Here is a 19,119-nt window from a genome sequence, read left to right on the forward strand (position 1 = left end):
AGTGTCACAGCCACATGGTTATGAGTTCGATCCCAGGGCCCCAAGGGCCTTCCATGCTTTTGTAGGTCAGTAAAATGAGTACCCAACCTCATGAAAGCAGTTTCACTGCAATGCAATAAAAATGTTAGGGATTTCTATAAGTGACTATAGAGAGCCAGCATGGTGTAGCCGGACCATGTCGGACTCTGGAGACCAGAGTTTTATTCCCACTTGGCCATGAAACCCATTGAGTGACCTTGGGCAAGTCACATGCTCTCAGCCTCGGGAGAAGGCAATGACAAACCTCTTCTGAACAAATCTTGCCAAGAAATCCCCGTGATTGGTTTGCCTTAGGGCCTCCATAAGTTGGAAATGACTTGAAGGCACACAGCGCACATAGGTATCTAATATTAAAAAGTGCAAACTTTTTGCTATTATACAAATTGCACACTCGGGGGCTACAGAGCACTAATCACAGGCGATCTAACATCCCCCTCTTTTTAACTTTAGTGCTTCGGTTTTGGAACCTAGATTTCTGTCTTCCTGAAGTGGCCTTTGGAGTTTATCACACGGGAGGAATTTCTCTTAATTTCGAATGAAAAGAAAGGGGGGCCCGAATGCATTCACGTGAATTCGCTAGTTCAGTGAATTTACATGAATTCAAGTTGCATTCGAACTGACTTCCCATTGCCCAAAAATAGCATGCCACTGCCCAAATTTGTATGTGGTAGTCTATCACGCAGTAATGTGAAACCACACGATTGTGTTCGGACTGACTTCCCATTGCCCGAATTTGTGTGTAGTGGGCTATCTTGCAATATCATTAAACCCCATGATTGTGTTTGTGTTCGGATTGCCATTGGATTATACTTCCAATTTCCCTTGCCTGATAAACTCCTTTGATTCTTCTGGGCTTTGCTCACATCCCCCCCCCCCCGTCTCTTTTAGCCCTCCACCCCTTGAATCGTTGCACAACCATTGCCAAATGTGTTTGAGTTTCATCTACTTTACGAGAGAGTCAGATCTATTGAGGGATTAAAGATTCTTGTAGCATGAATTTGAAGGCTTTCATGGCCGGCATCCATAGTTTTTTGTGCGTTTTTTGGGCTATATGGCCATGTTCTAGAAGAGTTTGTTTCTGTCATTTCTCCAGCAACTATTAGGTCAGAATGCACAGGGAAGCCACTGACGTCCACAAGCACCTGTTGCTGTTGTTGTTGTTGTTGTTGTTATTAAACTTTATGAAATGCTGTAAATGTACACAGCGCTGTACCTGGACAACTTCAACAGGAAAGAAGAAACCCTTAAAGTTAGCAAAGTTTGGCTACGGCGCTCTATAGATGGGCCCTATTGGGAGCTGCCGTTACGCATGAGGGGCAGCGCTTCCTGACGCGCCTTGCCCCTCACATGTAACAACGGCGTAAAAATGGTGGCACCCTATACACATGGGCACTGCCATTTTGATGTGATGAATGCCTAGCGTCCACACGTCTCAGCGCCTTCATGACGCTGCAAGTGCGCCATTGGCACCTTGCGACGTCATAATGGCACTGCAGAAAGAAGCCACTTTTTGCGGTTTCTTTTTGTTGCACGAGGGAGCCGCGCGGTTTGTCTGCTGCGGCTCCCCTGCACAACAAATGAGGGCGGTGGGAGATCGCCCTTTTGGGCGGTCTGTATCCTGCCTACCAGTCCTAAAAAACACCAAAATCAAGACCCAGCAAATGCAAATGTAAACCAACCAGGGTCAGGGGTTTTTGCAGCAAACAATGGATCTCTTTGCATATCCTCCCACTCTGAGGCCTTGCCATTCAAAAACAGAACAACACACAGATTTGTGGCAACCCCATGGGCAAAACCGTGGGGTCGCGACCTTCTCTCAGGATAGCAATGCTAATCAAGATTGAGATGTTACAGTTCCGCTGGCAAACCACGGAAGGGTGACCCCCACTCGAGATGGCAATGCTTTATCCATAATCAGATAGATAAGTCCATGCTGACTTAGCTGGTCTTCACATCCTGCTTCCACTGCAGAAAAGGGCACGTAACCTAGCAAATGATTGTAAGGCAAACAGTGGACTAATGTAAGCAAGATGACAATAAAAAGCCCAGCCAGAAACCTGGCTGGAAGGAAAAGCCTGAAGGGAAGCTGGAGAGGAGGCTTGTGAACCCCACTCTCGTCTCTGCGTCTCCTTGCCGCGACACAGATTAATATGGAAATCACTCCTCCCAACCCAGAGTCACACAGTACACACACACACACACACACACACACACACACACTTCTATGCCAGTATTCTCTGAAGATGCCAGCCACAGATGCTGGCAAACGACAGGAACAAACTCTTCTAGAACAGGGCCACATAGCTCAAAAAAAACCCACAAAAAACTATTCTTCTAGTGGTTTCATCATTGGACTATGCAGACCAGGGTTCGAGTCCCTGCTGAGTCATGGAAACCCACTGGATAACCCTGTCAGCCTCAGAGGAAGGCAAAGACAAACCCTTTTGAACAAATCTTTTCAAGAAACCCCCCCCCCCCCCCAATAGGTTCACCATGATGTTGCTATAGGTCAGAAACAACAAGAAGGCACAACAACAACAACAACACAGGGTTTATTGCTGCTGCTCTGACAATGATGATGGTGGAAGTGGAGGAGACAATGATGGTCAATGCATTAATTTATCTTACTTCAGAGGCCATTCTAGACATGTCAGTTCTCCAGTAATTAATACAGTAAAAAGCAATCTAGAGAAGAACTTTCATCATTGTATTAAGCAGTTATTAGGACTTCTAATGGAATATTCTGAGTATTCACATGGGGTGGTAACTAACATGCAACCAGGAAAAAGAACTGCATTGACATAAATGAAGATACAGATCTGAATGGATTGGTATCAACTGATGCACGTCCTGAATTTTTCAATTTCTCCCACATTTGTCTCTGTGGAGAAAAAAATGGATCATGGCTATTATGATAGAATTTTCCCTGGAGTCTTATTGATATTACATACTTGGTCAGACTTCACATTGTAATCTCTGACTACTTTTTCATTGACTCTTAATGCCATCCTGTTTGTCTTCTGAATGTCAATGAATGAAGTTAGCCCTCCATATCCATGGATTTTTCATCCACAGATTCAAGCATCCATGGCTTGAAAATATTTTTTAAATAAATAAATTCCAATCTTGATTTTGCCTTTTTATATAAGGGACACCATTTTACTATGCCACTGTTTATAATGGGATATGAGCAAATAATAAATAAACAAATAAAATTTTACTATGTCATTGTTTATAATGGAGATGTGAGGAACCACGGATTTTGGTATCCATGGCAAGTCCTGGAGCTAAACCCCAAGGGTTTAAAATGTCTCATTCCTATCCACTTTAGCTCATTCCCACCAAATTTAGCTATCTCTATCTGTTCCATTTCTTATTTTATGCAGTCTAGCTATTCCTGATTCATATTTCTCATATTACATGTTCCTATTATATACTTTGTACAGCTTAAGCAAGGTCTGCCCTGGTTAGTACTCGGATGAGAGACCAGCACCGAATACCACGTGTGCATTTCAGAGGAACAAACTGGCAAAACCACCTCTTGAGTATTCCTTGCCTAAGAAAACCCTTTGAAATTCATGGGGTTGCCACAAGTCAACAGTTGACTTGAAGGCACACACACAACACACACAAAGGCAAGTCTTCTATTTCAAAAGGGTCCTTTAATGGAACAGCGGTCCAGTTTAAAGATTAAGACCCATATGAAAAAAGAGCAGAGGCTACAAGGAGGTTGACCATCAGCATGCTTAGAACCTGGACAGCAAACTCAGCAGGGACATGGGTTGTGGTTAATCTTTTCTGCTTCATGTCTGTTTTAAAATATAAACTACAAGTTTTCAAGCCGCTGGTGAAATAGCTACACAAAAATAAATTAAATGCACTGAAGTGGGCATCCACTTTTCTGCTTTCATTTTCAATTCCACCAACAAATTTTAAACTTGCTCACATGAATCAAGGGTGTCTTTGTCACCCACACCCTTTTCTGTTTTGCATGTGACTTATGGGCTGCCTATATAGCTCTGAACATTGATGTTCCCTAGCTGTACTTCCCTTTTGCTCAGAGCACTTCAGAAGGGAGCAGCAAACCTCTTTTCTGGCAAAAGAGCAGTCTGTTGCGTGGCAGGAAACAACCTTCAAAAATTCCTGTAGCACCTTGAACACTGAAAGGTCTGCCTTAGTCTTCTGCCACAATTATTCTTTTCATCTTTTCGGTGCCTCTTCATTGTTTCTTATTCTCTTGTCTCTCTTCACTATGACCTGGCAGAATCTACTAGTGGAATGTCTTCTAATCACAGCCAGCGGTGAGTAGAGAGATTACTGCAATTATCTTGATGTACTGTATAAACCAATGCATGCTGTACAACCAGAGTATGTTCAGGCGGGTCTCAGAGGCTTCCAATAACCAAGTTCCTGGTTCTTCTGTTATTTTCATTGTTCTGAAATTAAAACGCCCCAAAGGCATAGACTGTTGTCACAAAGAGATTAGGAAAACTGAACAAACTGAAGATCCCAACACTACATAACTATAAAACATATCCAGGAGTAGCTGTGTGCATCATCCAAAATCCACAAAACAGTGGGCCAAATAGTATGGCTTTTAGCACCTTGCCTGATGAAGAAGCCAGCGGAGCTTTGAAGGCTTGCAACACGTGTGCATTTTGGTTGGCCCCATACTACACAACTAATTGAAAGGTAGACTTGACATGGCATCATTCCTTTGACGATGATGGCCACCAATGCATGGAGAAGTTAGTTTTTAGACTGCAGTCCTCCCATTTTAATTGGAGAAATTAATTTGTGGATTACAGTTCCCATAACTGGTCAGGCTAGCTGGGACATTCTGGAATATGTAATTCAAAGTCTTTCTGGACAGCTTTTTGGACTATAATTCCTTCCTTCCTGGGCTTTTGTGATGAAGATCTCTTCTTTTAATACCTGATGTGGGCCTGAATGACAAACATGCAGAAGAGCTGTGGTTATTTGAAAATACATCTAGGCTGTTGGTTACTGCGCTGAGAAATTCTGAGTGGAGAATCTCACAAAAGAGGAACATTATTTATGGTTACCTTCATTGTGCAACTACACATCTGCTCCGCAATTTAATTTTTTAAAAAAGAGAACAAATTACTACTGTAATTTGAGGTTCTTCTGAGCTTTGAGGTTCAACTGCTCCAGGAAACAGTTTCCCTGGCAGCCTCACTGACAGAAACCTATAAAGGTGTATAAAATCTTCCCTTACTGTTTTTTGATACAAAGAGCATATGTAAGACAGATACAGGATTCATATCAGACTGCTGCAGCAATTACTGTCGGGAAATTAGAGATAGCATTGGATTTGGAGATGGCTGTAAAAGTGTGTCTTCTGTAGCACTGGAAGAATCTGTTTGACAAAAGGCTTTTACAATTGTCTTCCTCTCGAAGGAGTACAGATGTGCTGCAATATCATGTAAAGAGTTAAGCATAAAGCCACTTCTCTGTCACTGTGTGTTGTCATGCAATAAGGCTCAAAGTTGTTGGGTGTAGAAAATATTATTATTGTAACAGAGCAACTAATAATAGGCATTACCCATGAGTGGAATTTGACTGATAACGCATGACCATATTTGACATATTGTTATAATTATATTTCTAAATTGAGGTAAATAAAGAAGAAGAAAAAGAGGCAGCATGCCTCTGAATATCCATTGCTGGAGGTAGGAGAAGCAGGAAGGTGCTTATTGCATTCATGGCCAAAGAACACAGTATTTGTTTGACTGGTCTTTGGTCTTATCCGATATGGAAACAAGCGTATCCAATATAAAAACAAGCTGTTGTCCAGTACAGAAACAAGACTGGCCTCTTTAAGTTCAGTTACAAGAACAAGATTTAAACCTATTTTCTGCTCTTTTGCAGCAAATTTGTCCCATGGTGGTAAAATGATGGATAATGGGATGAAATCCAAGGCAGCCCACCAATCAAACTCCTTGCTACTTCTTTCCAACCACCTTTTCACCACTCCTCTGTATAGTCAGGCACAGGCTTCATCCACAGAATTAGTTCATGCAGCTTCACAACTGGCTAACAAAGCAACACATTCAGTCCCCAAAGAAAAGGAGACAGCAACAGAACTGATGCCATCATCAGCCAACAAAATCGCAGGCCACATACAGGCAAAAGCAACGGTTGCTCCCAAGATGACCAGTGCAAAATCCACTGGTCAGCATACAGTATATCCAATGGCAAAGGCTATGGTAGTCACCAAGAGGACAGTAAAGCAAACTGAACCACTAGTTGATCAGAGCAAAATTCGCAGAGACAGTAGAAAAACATTAGCTACTGAGAGGACAACTTTGATATCTGAACGTCCAAATAGTCAGAAGGCTACAACTCTTACCCTTCCGATAATAATGGCAAATACAAACAAGATTGCATCCAAAACAAGTGACAATCGCATCACACAACCAACAACTAAAAGAACAAGTGGTATGGCCCAGAACAACAGAACATCAGCCGCACTCACTGCTCCCATGCCTACAACTCCACTTGGGCCAACTCTTGCACCTAAACCCTCTCCAGCTGCAACTGGTGCATACAGTGTTTCTAATGGAACTGCAGATTGCATTAAAGCATTGATGGGCTTGACCATGATAGCTAAAAACAGAAAAACTGTAAGTTACATTCTTGCCACCCATTCCCTTCTTTTCAGTGACTGTCCCTTTTTTTTGTTATAAAGCAGTAATGGGCAACTGTGGTTTGTTGCAGGAACCTGATTTCTGATCCGGTGACTCTCCAGGGGCTGCACACATTGCTTCACCTCTCAAACCTGAACTAGTAGTAGTTGGAGGTCTAATTCTGACAATTGAAAATGGGTACTTTGTAGTCTCAATCAGAATAGATTGAGGATCTCCATCCCCTAGATTACAGGGATTTGTAGTTTGGTGAGGCACCAGAGCTCTCTGACTGATGAGCCTGAATAGGTCACCAAACTATAAATCCAGGATTATGTAGACCTGCCAAAGTAGGACATTTAATCCTTCCCAAATTAGAACATTTAAGGGGTATGGTATTGTTCAGTTCCTGGCCTGACCATGTAAACCCACTGGGTTTGCAAACTCACTGTCAGCCTTAGAGGATGACAATGGCAACCTCCCGTCTGAAGAAACTTGCCAAGAAAACCCCATGATAGGTTTGCCGTATCACCATAAATCAGAAACAACTTGAAGGCACACAACAACAATTTTTTAATTCAATCACTGGGGGATGGGGGAGGCTGCAACCTATTAAAATAGTGAATTGCGACTCACGGTGTTATCCCCTGTCCCCATGAGGCTGATGGAAGATGGACTCCAAAGGCTTATATAGTGTAGAAACAAACAAAGAAAATGCAATCACAGCTATGAGAACTATACAGTTTAACAACAGAGGAAAAAATCACTCCAGTTTGTTCGCAGCCTACATATCTTTTCCCAGCTGCAAACTGCCAAGCTCATGCAATAAGTGTCAAACAAGATCCTTCATACAAATGGACTCTAACTGGACAGCTGTTAACATTTGGCCATGTTCTTAACAAGGGTCCAAAACCCATTTCTCTACACTTTGATCATCTGTCCAGAGTGTGTCCAGAGGGGGGGTGACCAAAATGTTGAAGGGTCTGGAAACCATACCCAATGAGGAGAGACTTGGGGAGCTGGGTATGTTTAGCCTGCAGAAGAGACAGTTAAGAGATGATATGATAGCCCTGTGTAAGTATGTGAAGGAGTGTCATATTGAGGATGGAGAAAACCTGTTTTCTGCTGCTCCAGAGAATAGGACACAGAACAATGGATGGAAGCTACAGGAAAAGAGATCCCACCTAAACATTCCTGACAGTAACTGCTTTATCACACGAGGGGGCAAATAGGATTTAAAAAAGAGTTAAACGAGAGTTAAACAGGAAAGTTCATGTGATAAACATCAGGCATTTCATGTTTAACTCTTGTTTAAATCCTGTTTGCCCCTAGTGTGATAAAGCAGTAAGAACTGTTTGACAGTGGAACACAGTCCTTCGGCGTGTGATGGAGTCTCCTTCTTTGGGGGCTTTTAAAGAGAGGCTGGATGGCCATCTGTCGGCGGTGCTTTGATTGTTAGTTCCTGCATGGCAGGGGTTTGGACTGGATGGCCCTTGGGGTCTCTTCCAACTCTGATTCTATGATGATTCTATTATTCTATCTCCACATCCAACTCACCCACAAAATCCTTATTCTGAGTGGCAGCTCCATCAATCTGGCCATTTCCATGTTGGTAGAGAGCAGGGAGGTATAGCAGAAGGGCCCAACTGTTTTTCTGGAACTGGACACATAGTGATAAACATCTGCAAGGATCTACTTGGGTCCTCTGAGTCTGGAGGTCTTTGCAGATGATGTCATTACTCTGTGTCCAGCTGCAAGAAAATAGCCAGATGCTTGTCTGCTGCCTCTCCGAATCTCCATTCACCAGGAAATTGTCAGGTTCAGAATACCACTAAGAAAAGGTAGTTTGGGAGGGCATTTTAATTGTTGCATACTGTAGTTAATGGTGAGTTCCAAATTCCACAGTGACAAAAATTTGAGTTGCAATGGCATGGCATTAAATCTGACATGCCATCATAATTCACCAACAGCATACCAGGCAACTATTATAATTTAAATGGAAATGCATTACATTACATCTCACCATACTAAAGAAGACTGACCTGGAGAGTACCCACACTGCAGAAATAATCCAGTTTGACACCACTTTAACTCCCATGGCTAAGTGCTATGGAATTCTGGGAATGGTAGTTTGTTGTGACACCAGACATTTGCTAGAAACCTTTGATGATCTCCTGTTCCTATAATTTACAGTAACTAAGCCAAAGTACATATAATAGAAGTAATTACATTGTCTTGCTTGATTCCTCTTTCATAGAACAGTATGGAATATTTTAACATTGATCCAAACACCACACAAACAACTGGAATATGTGGAGCTTCACTCTCAGTGCTGAAAATCTCATTCCAAGGTGGTTTCATTAGCTTTACATTTAACAAGGTAAGCATTTCATCAGAACTGGTTGTGTGGGGAATCCAAGAAATGTTGGGAACTATGTCAAAGTGAAGAAGTTAGCTTGACATTTGTGTTGGGACTTGTGACTTAAGGCAGGGCTTACATAAATATTTATTAAAAATATTTGTATTGCACTTTCTGCATAATATGGCTAATGATGGCTGCCATACTTGTACTTGACCTATGCAAGTGTAAGTTGTGCTATGCATGTAGGGCTAGTTATTTGTCCTAGTGCAACAGAGATATTCCAGTGACTATGGTAGAAGCAAGGTCGTGCATACAGCAAAGTTGTCTGTTGTGACTGTTCATTGTGCATTGCAATTTCACAATGCGGTTGTGCATTACCCAGTGACACCCAGTCATTAATGCGTATTGCACAACATTGCTATTTTTCACGGAGATTGAGTAGTGCTGGTGCAGCATATCTCCACATGCAGATATTTGCACTACACTGCAGGGATGTTGCAGTGCATCCTTTAAGAGAGAATGAATACATAATTCCTAATAAGATGGGTTTTTTTTGAAAGACAGTAATGACTATATTTGAATCCCAGCTCAGCTATGAAACCCACTGGGTGACCTTGGGCAAGTCACACTCTCTCAGCCTCAGAGGATGGCTATGGCAAACCATGTCTCAAGAAGTCTGCCAAGAACATCCTATGATAGGTTGACATAAACTGGAAATGACTCAAATGCACACAACAACCACAAAATTTGCTGTTTTTGTTGCGTATTGTCTGTATGTCCATGTATCCATTGACAATGTATTTATTAAAATTGTGCCAGGAGTGCTGCAATTTAAACCCCAGTGTCTCACCTACCAGGCTGCACTATTGTGTTTTGGACAAGCCAGACGTAACTTCCAGTCACTTCAATTTTCACAAGAAATGAGGGAGGGAAATCTACATTGCACAACCAGGTATTATATGGAAAGGGCCCTTGAGACTCTTTCCATGTTGACCACACAACCCAGCACCTTAATTTTCAAATAAACACTCAGGTTTCCCATGTTTACTTTGGTTGTATGTTCTTAATCCTAAGAGAGCAGTATTATTTAACTGAAATTCAATCCTCAGTTAAACTCTTGTGCAGCTGAGAGTCCTATGAAGTGGCTGCAGTGAAGATGCTGAAGTAAAATCTTAAAAGTTTGCTAAGCCTTCCTCCCATGCTTCAAGAACAAAGCAAATATTGGGGCAATATAGCCACAGTCTAACTGTCAGAGCAAACAGAGATTGCCAGAGCTCTAATTTGCTCTTTGAAAAAGGAGCAGATATGAACTTGCCTGGCAAACTTTCCACATCTGTATGTTCGCCTGCCAGAATCTCAGGGGCTTGATTCGTATTTGTTAGATACAACATAACACCATATCTCCTCATTGGCTTGCAGTCAAATAAAAGAAGGTTATAAAACAAAAAAGATTATTTAAGAACGAATATCCATACTATGCAGTTATAGTAGTTTGATCCAAGTTTGCTAGTCATGGGTCCAACTTATGGAATTCTGGGAATAATAGCTTGTGAAGGGACTTAAGAGTTTTCCGCTCTTGGTGACCAGACGTCATAATCGCAAAGGAGGTAAAGGCTAATAAAAGCTAAGAACACTGATATAGATAAAAAATCATGCTTCTTATGTTAAGGAAAAAGCAACATGGGATATACAGTGAATGAAATAAAACATGTATGTGAGAGTCAGGGTGACTCAGCAGAAGCAATTAGAAGCCACACAGGTGTAAAAGGTAATGGAATTAACAAGTCCTAAATGCCAAGGACAGAAATGCAAAGTGGATAATTGAACACACCTGAGAATTGTTAAGTGGACAAGGTGAAATGATGAAATCATTAATTGTGGGTTGAACCAAGAGAGCCAATGAGAGTGGATGTACACGCCCACTGGGTGGAAACAGACAACAGTGGGTGGTATTTTGCAAGGACTATAATAATGGCTATGAATCCCAATGTATTTTGTGGGTAGTAGTAGTGGAGGAGTATAGGAGTTGTGTTGGATAGTTTTGGAGCTGTATATAGTAGAATAAAGTAGATCTTTTATATAAGACTACTGAGTTGTCTGGTGTCTTGAGTGAAGATACAAGAGCCAGCTGGATCCTGAAGAAGTGGGAAGACTTCTGTGGAAGCAAGAGTGAGAAGGCTTGGAGAGTTTGTCAGGATCTTCAGCCTATTCTCTGTAACTCTGCTGCTTTAGAGCAAAGCTTTAACCACTGGCCAAAACTGGTCAGCGCCGGTGCGTAACAAGGTGGTGAGTTCGAGCCAGAGGTGAAGAGCAACAACTCCCATCATCCCTGACATCTTAGTCATGCTGTACATGGAAGACATTTTGGAATTCCTCCTGGACAAAAGGTTGAAATGTAGGACATGTCCTGGAAAAGGAGTGACATCTGTTCACTCTATTTCCACTAGAAAAGTCTAGTGCTGTGGTTCAGGGGGAGTGCCCTAGAAAATTCTAAGCCCCCCCTCCAACTACAAATCCCTTCCCATAGGAAGGAGTCTTGGCATTTAAAGTGAAATGATGCTACTATAACTGTGCACTATGGGTGAACTGAAACTGATCAGAGAAAAAGTATCTAGCTGACTTTTCATAGCTGTTATTACAGTTGGCCCTTGGTATCTGCTGGAGTTTGTTTCCAGGACCCGCCGTGGATACCAAAATCCATAGATGCCCAAGTCCCTTTAAATGGCATAGTAAAATTGTTTATCTTATGTAAAATGGCAAAATCGGGGCACGCTTTTTGGAATTTATATTTTTTTGAAAATTATCAAGCTGTGGAGGGTTGAATCCATGGATAAGGAATCTGTGGATAAGGGGGTTCAACTATATTATGAACATTATTTTACATTAGGCAGCTTCATGTATTGGGATGGTCCTGAAAAATGCTGATTAGAATATTTAAACACATCAGGAAATGTATATAGAGGCATTGTTTGGCCCAAAGTGATTTCACATGGGGGTTTAATAAAAGGGGAAGAATGGTGCTGTGTAACATAGAAAACAGGAACTATTTGTGTGGGTGTGTTCATCTCAGTCCCCTACTTTGAAATACAACTCACATACTTTGATCTTCCATGAACAGCAGAGTCTTCACAGGTGACTAGGGCATAGGCAACATTTCTTCTGTATCTTAAAGAAGGATATGAATGCCTATACTGGGGGGGAAAGAGGGATATTGATGATGATGATGATGATGGTGATGTTGATGATGAAAATACCCCCCACTAAAAAAAACAGTTAGTTTCCCTTAAACTGTCTACATTTACAGTTGGTCATGGTATATTTATGTACCAGATGCAAATTCTAATGATATTAGTTAAAAGGAATTGGTGTTAATGTGATTGCTAACTTATTTTCAAAAAATAAAAAAAAATCAACTTTATAATGACTGGTTTTTAGACCAGTAGCTGAAAGCTGCTCTGAGTCTATGCTAGATATTAAATCTTTTCCTATCTGTCTTTTTTATCTGCAGAATGGAGAGGTATATTATGTCAGTGTGATTGAAGCCACTTTAACAGTTCCTTCTGAGGGTAAGTGCCATCCTTTTTCTTTTGGGCAATTGGCAAACAGGCTTCATTCAGAACTGGGAAATCCAGGTTGACATCGCTTTAACTGCCACAGCTCAGTGCTATGGAATTCTAGGATTTGTAGTTTTGTGAGATATTTAGCTTCTCTGTCAGAGAGCTCTGGTGCCACAACAAACTACAAATCCCAAAATGATAGTTAAAGCAGGGTCAAACTGCATTAAATCTGCAGTGCAGATGCAGCCATAGACAATGCAGGAGTCATTGCAGAAAGGAAGAACCAAATCCTGTTCAGAGAAGCCTTCCCAGGCATTGCATAATTGTCGCTTACTATTTGATGTTCTTTTTGTGCCTGTTTATCAAACCATTTCCTGTATTGCTATGTATTGTATATGTATTATCCTACTTGAGAGTATGTATTTTCCCTGGAAGAAGATTAACCATCCATATGAAGCCAAGCCCTCCCTCCAGTCCATCTGCCTTGGTCCAGGCCTCGGAGGTAGAGAGGAACTGCTGGACCTCTTACCCTTTCCTGCCACCACTCCCTTCTCCTTCTGTGTCATGTCTTTTTAGATTGTAAGCCCGAGGACAGGGAACCGTCTAACTAAAAAGATTGTATGTACAGCGCTGTGTAAATTTACAGCGCTTCATAAATAAAGGTTAATAATAATAATAATAATAATAATAATAATAATAAATAGTTGATTCCAAGGCAAGCCGACACTCAACCTTTCACTTCTCCCTCTGTTGCGGCCTAGTGAAATTGCTGCAAAGAGGAGACCATTTTGGGAGAGAAGAAAGAGATCATATCATGTGTATGCTATCTTTTGTAGAGCAAATAACCTCCCAGTTATAAGCATTGGCAAAACATAGTTGTCATGCATAAATAGGAGTGAGAATATCTTCAGCATAAGCCGGGGAGTGGTGCCACACATGCATGTGGGCAGACCATTTTTCTGTCTGGCTGACAGATCATCAAACTGTCTGGAGTTGTTGAGAGTTGACACCAGACTTTCTCAACCATTTTGTCCTGGAGGAACCTTTGAAATAATGTTCAGATCTTTGGAAAACTTTTCATAAAATGTACTATATCTACTCCTCAAAAATGTTTTTCCTTCCCCCAGTCACAATCTGCCAGAGTTCTCCTAGCTATCTCCTGTGGTTGAGAACTCATGGGTTACATCTTACATGGTATTGCCAGAAAGGCTCTTGGAGATTACCCATTCCCAGGGGCAGAAGGATTTGGGTCTAAGATGTCAGTAAAATTCATTCTCCAAACAGCAGGCCTAATGGCACAGGACACAGAGGAATGGTACAGGACTGCAGTTCAGGCTCCACAGTGGCTCAAGCATGTGCTAATTTGCCCTTTAGCCAAGGAAATCACTCCAACAACAAAATAACTCATCAATTCTGTTTATCTGTGTGCTTCAGGTTCGCCATATACTGGAATTAAAAGCGATGAGCTTTTCTCAGTTCAAGTGGGGAATTGTTTTAAATGTACCGGACTGCAAACCGTGGACATGTCTGACAATCTTCAGCTGCAGATTGCTAATTCTCAACTTCAAGCCTTTGATATTGTTGATGATCAGTTTGGGACAGGTCAGTGAGTATATCATCATTGTGCTCATTTCTCTTGTGGGACCCTCCTAATGTTTTTGGGTTCCAACATCCCTCAGCGACCCTAGTCAGGGATGACAGGAATTGTAGTTCAATAATGCCTGGAAGGCCACTAGTTCCCCAAAAGTAACGTGTGCACGCAATAGCCAACTGCAAATGTGCTGAATACATGGAGCGGGAAACATGATTTGTCTTGATGTTCCCACTCGGTTAGATCTTGTAAAGTTACTTTTTAAAAGTAACTCATTTCTGTTATGGTATTACTTGATATATAGTATTACATATCTAACCTTATGCATTACTTGTTACACTTCTCATTACCTTTTGTTACTTTTTGTGGGATGGAACTTTAGGATTGACATAAAATGGCATACAATCTGAAAAATACCTCTAAAAGTGCCCCCAGGAATAGCTATTAAAAGTATTTAGGGACTCTTACTCCTTATACCAGTAAAGTAGATTTTTTCCCCATTTTTAAATGGTTGCTTTTGAAATGTAACATCATTATGAACCCATTGCAGAAAATTCCCTTTTCTAAACTATGGCCTGATGTTATAAGAAGCTAGAAGTAGATCTAAAAGTGGCCAGAACCTGATGAAAAATCACATATTTTGTGCCTCCAGATCTGCAGTGTCTCCGGTTCTTTCCTTTTTTTAAATTGCAAAGATTTGTAAACAGTTACACAATAACTTAATTTTACCCATCAAACAATTGAAACTAGCTAAATTGCAACTCCACAGATGTTGCTTAGAAGGTTTTGGATAATTCTCAATAGCTATATTCTTCTAAGTAAAGAATTTCTGTCAGTCCATATGATGTTTATGCCTTTAACATCTTTTCTTAATATATCAATCTCAATTGCAGTGGAAGAGTGTGCCCTTGACAGAAACAAGAAACTAATTCCAACAACAGTGGCCCTCAGTCTTGTAGGATTAATTGTCATTGTCATTGTCACCTGTGCGATTTATAGAAGAAAACCAACCAGTGGATACGATGCTATCTGAAATTCAGCGCACTGATTTTACTGTAGAATGAAATGAAAAAGTTGTGAGGAGTGGAAGATTCTGCTTTTTCTGCAGTGGTTGCTGCTATTATAAGAAATATAATTATCTTGTGTATCTGTTATCTTTTGTATCTGAAGTTGCTTCTGCACATGTGCACACTTGAAAAGTGACTGGCTTTATCTGATATTACTTTGCATTCATATCTTGCTTTTTGCTTAGGTAAGAACTAACTGTTACCAATTTTAAGAAGTCCTAGGGCAGTTACAGCATTTAATAAGGGTACCTTTTTAATTAATTAATCAAAAGTTGGCTCCTATTCTATTAGATTTTTAAAAAGCATATTTTCAAGACATGTAGAATACAACGATATAGCCATGTTAGTCTGTAGAATCAGTATGTAGAGAGATCTTGTAGCACCTTTGAGACTAAATGAAAGAAAGAAGTTGGCAGCATGAGCTTTTGTAGATTTCATTCAGTCCACATTGAAAAACATCTGAGGAAGTAGACTGAAGTCTATGAAAGTTCGTTGCCAATTTCTTTCTTTCCGTTAGTTTCAAGGGTGCTACAAGATCTCTCTCCATACTTTCAATATATGTACTTACAATTATTATTATTAATTGCCACCACGTCTCTTTGACTTATGGCAATTCTGTGAACGAGAGACCTCCAAGACTCCCTGTCATCAACAACCCTTTCAGGTCCTGGAAACTCAGGGCCATGGGTGACTACCTCTAATATGGCCTTCCTCTTTTCCTACCATGTTCCACTTTACCAAGCATGATTGTCTTCTCTAATTAGTTGTGTCATCTTATGATAAGGCCAAAGTACAATAGCCTCAGTTTAGTCACCCTTAGAGAGCCAGTGTGGTGTAGTGGTTCGAGCATTGAACTGTGGAGTTTATTACACAGGATGGATCCTGTGCAGAAACTTGATTTAAAATGAAAGAAACTTGCAAAAGTGGGTTGTTTTTCACATGACGTTCAGGGTTAACCCAAACAGAAATTAGAAACAACCTGCAAAAGCAGGTAGTTTTACAGACAACGTTTGCATCAATGAGAAATAATGCAACATTAATCCGAATGCAAAGTCGACAAAGCCCGTCCTTTATACTTTTGGGAACTTCCCAAAAGTAATGTGTTTTGTCAACTTTGCATTCGGATTAGCATTGTGTTATTTCTCATTGACGCCAACGCGTCTGAAAAACAACCTGCAAAAGCGGATGTTTTGTGGATTTTAAAATCCCATTTCTGCACAGGATTTAACAAATTTGCCTCCATGTGATAAAGTCCTATGACTCTGGAGATCAGGGTTCTAATTCCAACTCAGCCATGAAAACCCACTGTGAGACCTAGGGCAAATCACATTCTCTTGGCCAATCCTCTCTGAAGGAACTTGCCAAGAAAACCCTGTGATAGGTTTTCCTTAGGGTTGCCATAAATCAGAAACAACAACACACAGTCATCTTTAATTCTAGTAAGAGTTCTGGCTTGATTTGCTCTTGGACCCATTTACTGGTCATTTTAGTAATCCATTATACTCCTAGATTTCAATAAGTTCCCTTCCTGTCAGCTTTCTTCATTGTCCAGCTTTCACAACTCTTCATAAACATCACAACCATACAGTTCCTATGCAAAGGGATCTTGTAGCACCTTTGAGACGAACTGAAAGAAGTTGGTAGCATGGGTTTTCATAGACTAACATGCATCTAAGGGAATAGGCTGAAGTCTACGAAAACACACACCACCAACTTCTTTCTTTCAGTTAGTCTCAAAGGTGCTACAACATCCCTTTGCATACTGATTTTCCAGACTAACACGGCTATGCCTTTGAATTATACAATTTCTATGTGTGGTGAATGGCTGACACCCCCTTAAAAGAGCCATTTCCCCATATTTCCCTCTCACAGGAGATAATGCCTTTTCTGAGAGAATGCCTGCTATAATCATGAATGGGTCAAAAAGCACAAAGGTTATTTTGCGCTTCGGAACTTACTCATATGCACATTTAGACCAAGATTATTAGTTAACCCAGTAAGTTTTCTTTAAAGAAAAAAAGATGAAAACAAAAGTGGGGAAATAACCCTTTTTGCAAGACATTATGGTAGTGATACCCAAAGGCAGGTTCTCCAGATGTTTTGGACTTCAGCTCACATCATTTCTGATGGTTGGCCAAACTGCCTATGGCTTCTGGGAGCTGAAGTCTCCTGGAGGACCAAAGTTTGGGAAACACACTACATTATGGAATGCTTCAGCCAGATAAAATATATGTTGCTGAGCTAAATGGTGGGCCAGTGTTCTGACAGGGCAAGGCGATTTTATGTGTTCTCACATTTTATGTTATGTCTAGTGCATGTGCAACATGTAGTTTGGCCCAACCAATATGTAGTCCTCTAAATGCTCAAGGACAAAGTGGAAATGCCTGGTCAGCTTCTGCAAAATTAGTAGGGCTCTTTACTGGAGCTACTAGTAGTAGCCAAAAGTCTTAATTTTGAAGACATACCCTGGTATTTAATACTACTTAATCAGTTATTATATAACACTGCAGCAAAGAAGGCAGTGTCTTATGACTTTTCTCTGATTTAAGCATAAAAATGAATTATACAGTATCCTTCCAATATTATACAAGTGGCTGGGCGAAGAATTCTGAATTTAAAACATTAACAGAAGTCCTTTCAGGGGCATCCAAGCTTGATCATCACATGGTTTGTCATATTGACCAGCGGGGACCTAGACATACAGGCTATTTAAATTCCAGGATAAGTGCTGTCTCCAGAGTAAAGTGTACCCCTTCCTCCCAGTAACTGAATACATTTATTCTGGGATTAGAAACAGCTAACATGCACAGACATTTGCATGTATTGAGTCTTGATATTAGGACTGGTAGCCAAACTTTGTTTACTTTCAGAGCTTCTTCTTTCCTTTTTAAAGTTGTCCAGGTGTTTGTGTATTTCAATGGCCTCCCTGGGCATTCTGACCTGGTAGTTGCTGGCATGGTCCACAATTTCAGTGTTTTCAAATAGCAGGGTTGTTTATGACACTACATGCCCTACATACTATTGCAGATATTTCAGGAAGACAAGACAGGAAGACCCAGAAGTGCATGAGAAGTTCTGCACTTTTATTTAAAAGCTGGCTTTGGCTTCAGAGGAGTAAATCCCCCTGGTCTGAAGCATAGGGATATAGGCGACATACTTTTTCATAGGAATTCAAACAAAGGACTTATAAGCAATGTTGATTGGATACATAGGATACAAATACTTATACCCCTTTTCAGTCACTGGATATGAAACATATAAATTTCTTGGCCCTTGTGATCTTATTATTACTATCTCACATAGTCCCAGCCCAGCATTCCTTATTTTGGGTAGATGGAGACATTAAGGCACCATTTAAGAGCAATAAAGAGGCCCTGAATACCAGGAGGAGACCTCTCTGACCCATCTGTTATCTATTCAATTATGTTCTCTAACTCATTCTTATCTATGTTTTTCTTTCTAAACATTCTAGCTATTACCATTTTGCCATTTTGTTATTTTTTGTCTTCCTCAATACTTCTATGCCACCAACCTCTAAAGATGCCAGCCACAGAGGCAGGAATAAATTATTCCAGAATGGGGCCACAGAGCCCAGAAAACCCACAGAAAACTATGAAAGAGGAAGAATGCAAAGATATAGCCATGTTAGTCTGTAGAATCAGTATCTAGAGAGATCTTGATCAAAAGATAAAGGTGCTACAAGATCTCTCTAGATACAAAAGAGGAAAGGTATGAGAAAAGAGGAAAAGATGAAGTATGGTCATAAACCAGTAGAGCTGCATATATGTAGATGCTTTGATTGGATTTCCTGCATGGCAGGGGGTTGGACTGGATGGCCCTTGCGGTCTCTTCCAAC

At 40.7% G+C, this 19,119-nt stretch overlaps 1 protein-coding gene across 1 annotated transcript; it reads left to right on the forward strand.

The window, feature by feature from the left end:
- The first annotated feature begins 4,110 nt into the window (after positions 1-4,110).
- Positions 4,111-15,392, forward strand: LOC149317970 (lysosome-associated membrane glycoprotein 3-like). Its single transcript, XM_089507537.1, has 6 exons — positions 4,111-4,340; positions 5,932-6,686; positions 8,944-9,066; positions 12,557-12,614; positions 14,040-14,207; positions 15,090-15,392. Exons 1-6 carry the CDS (start codon positions 4,292-4,294, stop codon positions 15,227-15,229), a joined length of 1,293 nt encoding a protein of 430 aa, XP_089363663.1. The 5' UTR covers positions 4,111-4,291; the 3' UTR covers positions 15,230-15,392.
- The last annotated feature ends 3,727 nt before the right edge of the window (positions 15,393-19,119 follow it).

This window comes from Sceloporus occidentalis, unplaced genomic scaffold, assembly GCF_023333645.1.
Source record: "Sceloporus occidentalis isolate IW3139 unplaced genomic scaffold, rSceOcc1.0.p SCAF_2, whole genome shotgun sequence".
Lineage (NCBI taxonomy): Eukaryota > Metazoa > Chordata > Lepidosauria > Squamata > Phrynosomatidae > Sceloporus > Sceloporus occidentalis.

Coding starts and splice junctions, on each gene's coding strand:
- LOC149317970 (XM_089507537.1), top strand. CDS start 4,292: ATGACCTGGCAGAATCTACTAGTGGAATGTCTTCTAATCACAGCCAGC. Junction 4,341..5,931: donor TCTTCTAATCACAGCCAGCG/GTGAGTAGAGAG, acceptor GCTCTTTTGCAG/CAAATTTGTCCCATGGTGGT. Junction 9,067..12,556: donor TTAGCTTTACATTTAACAAG/GTAAGCATTTCA, acceptor TTTTATCTGCAG/AATGGAGAGGTATATTATGT.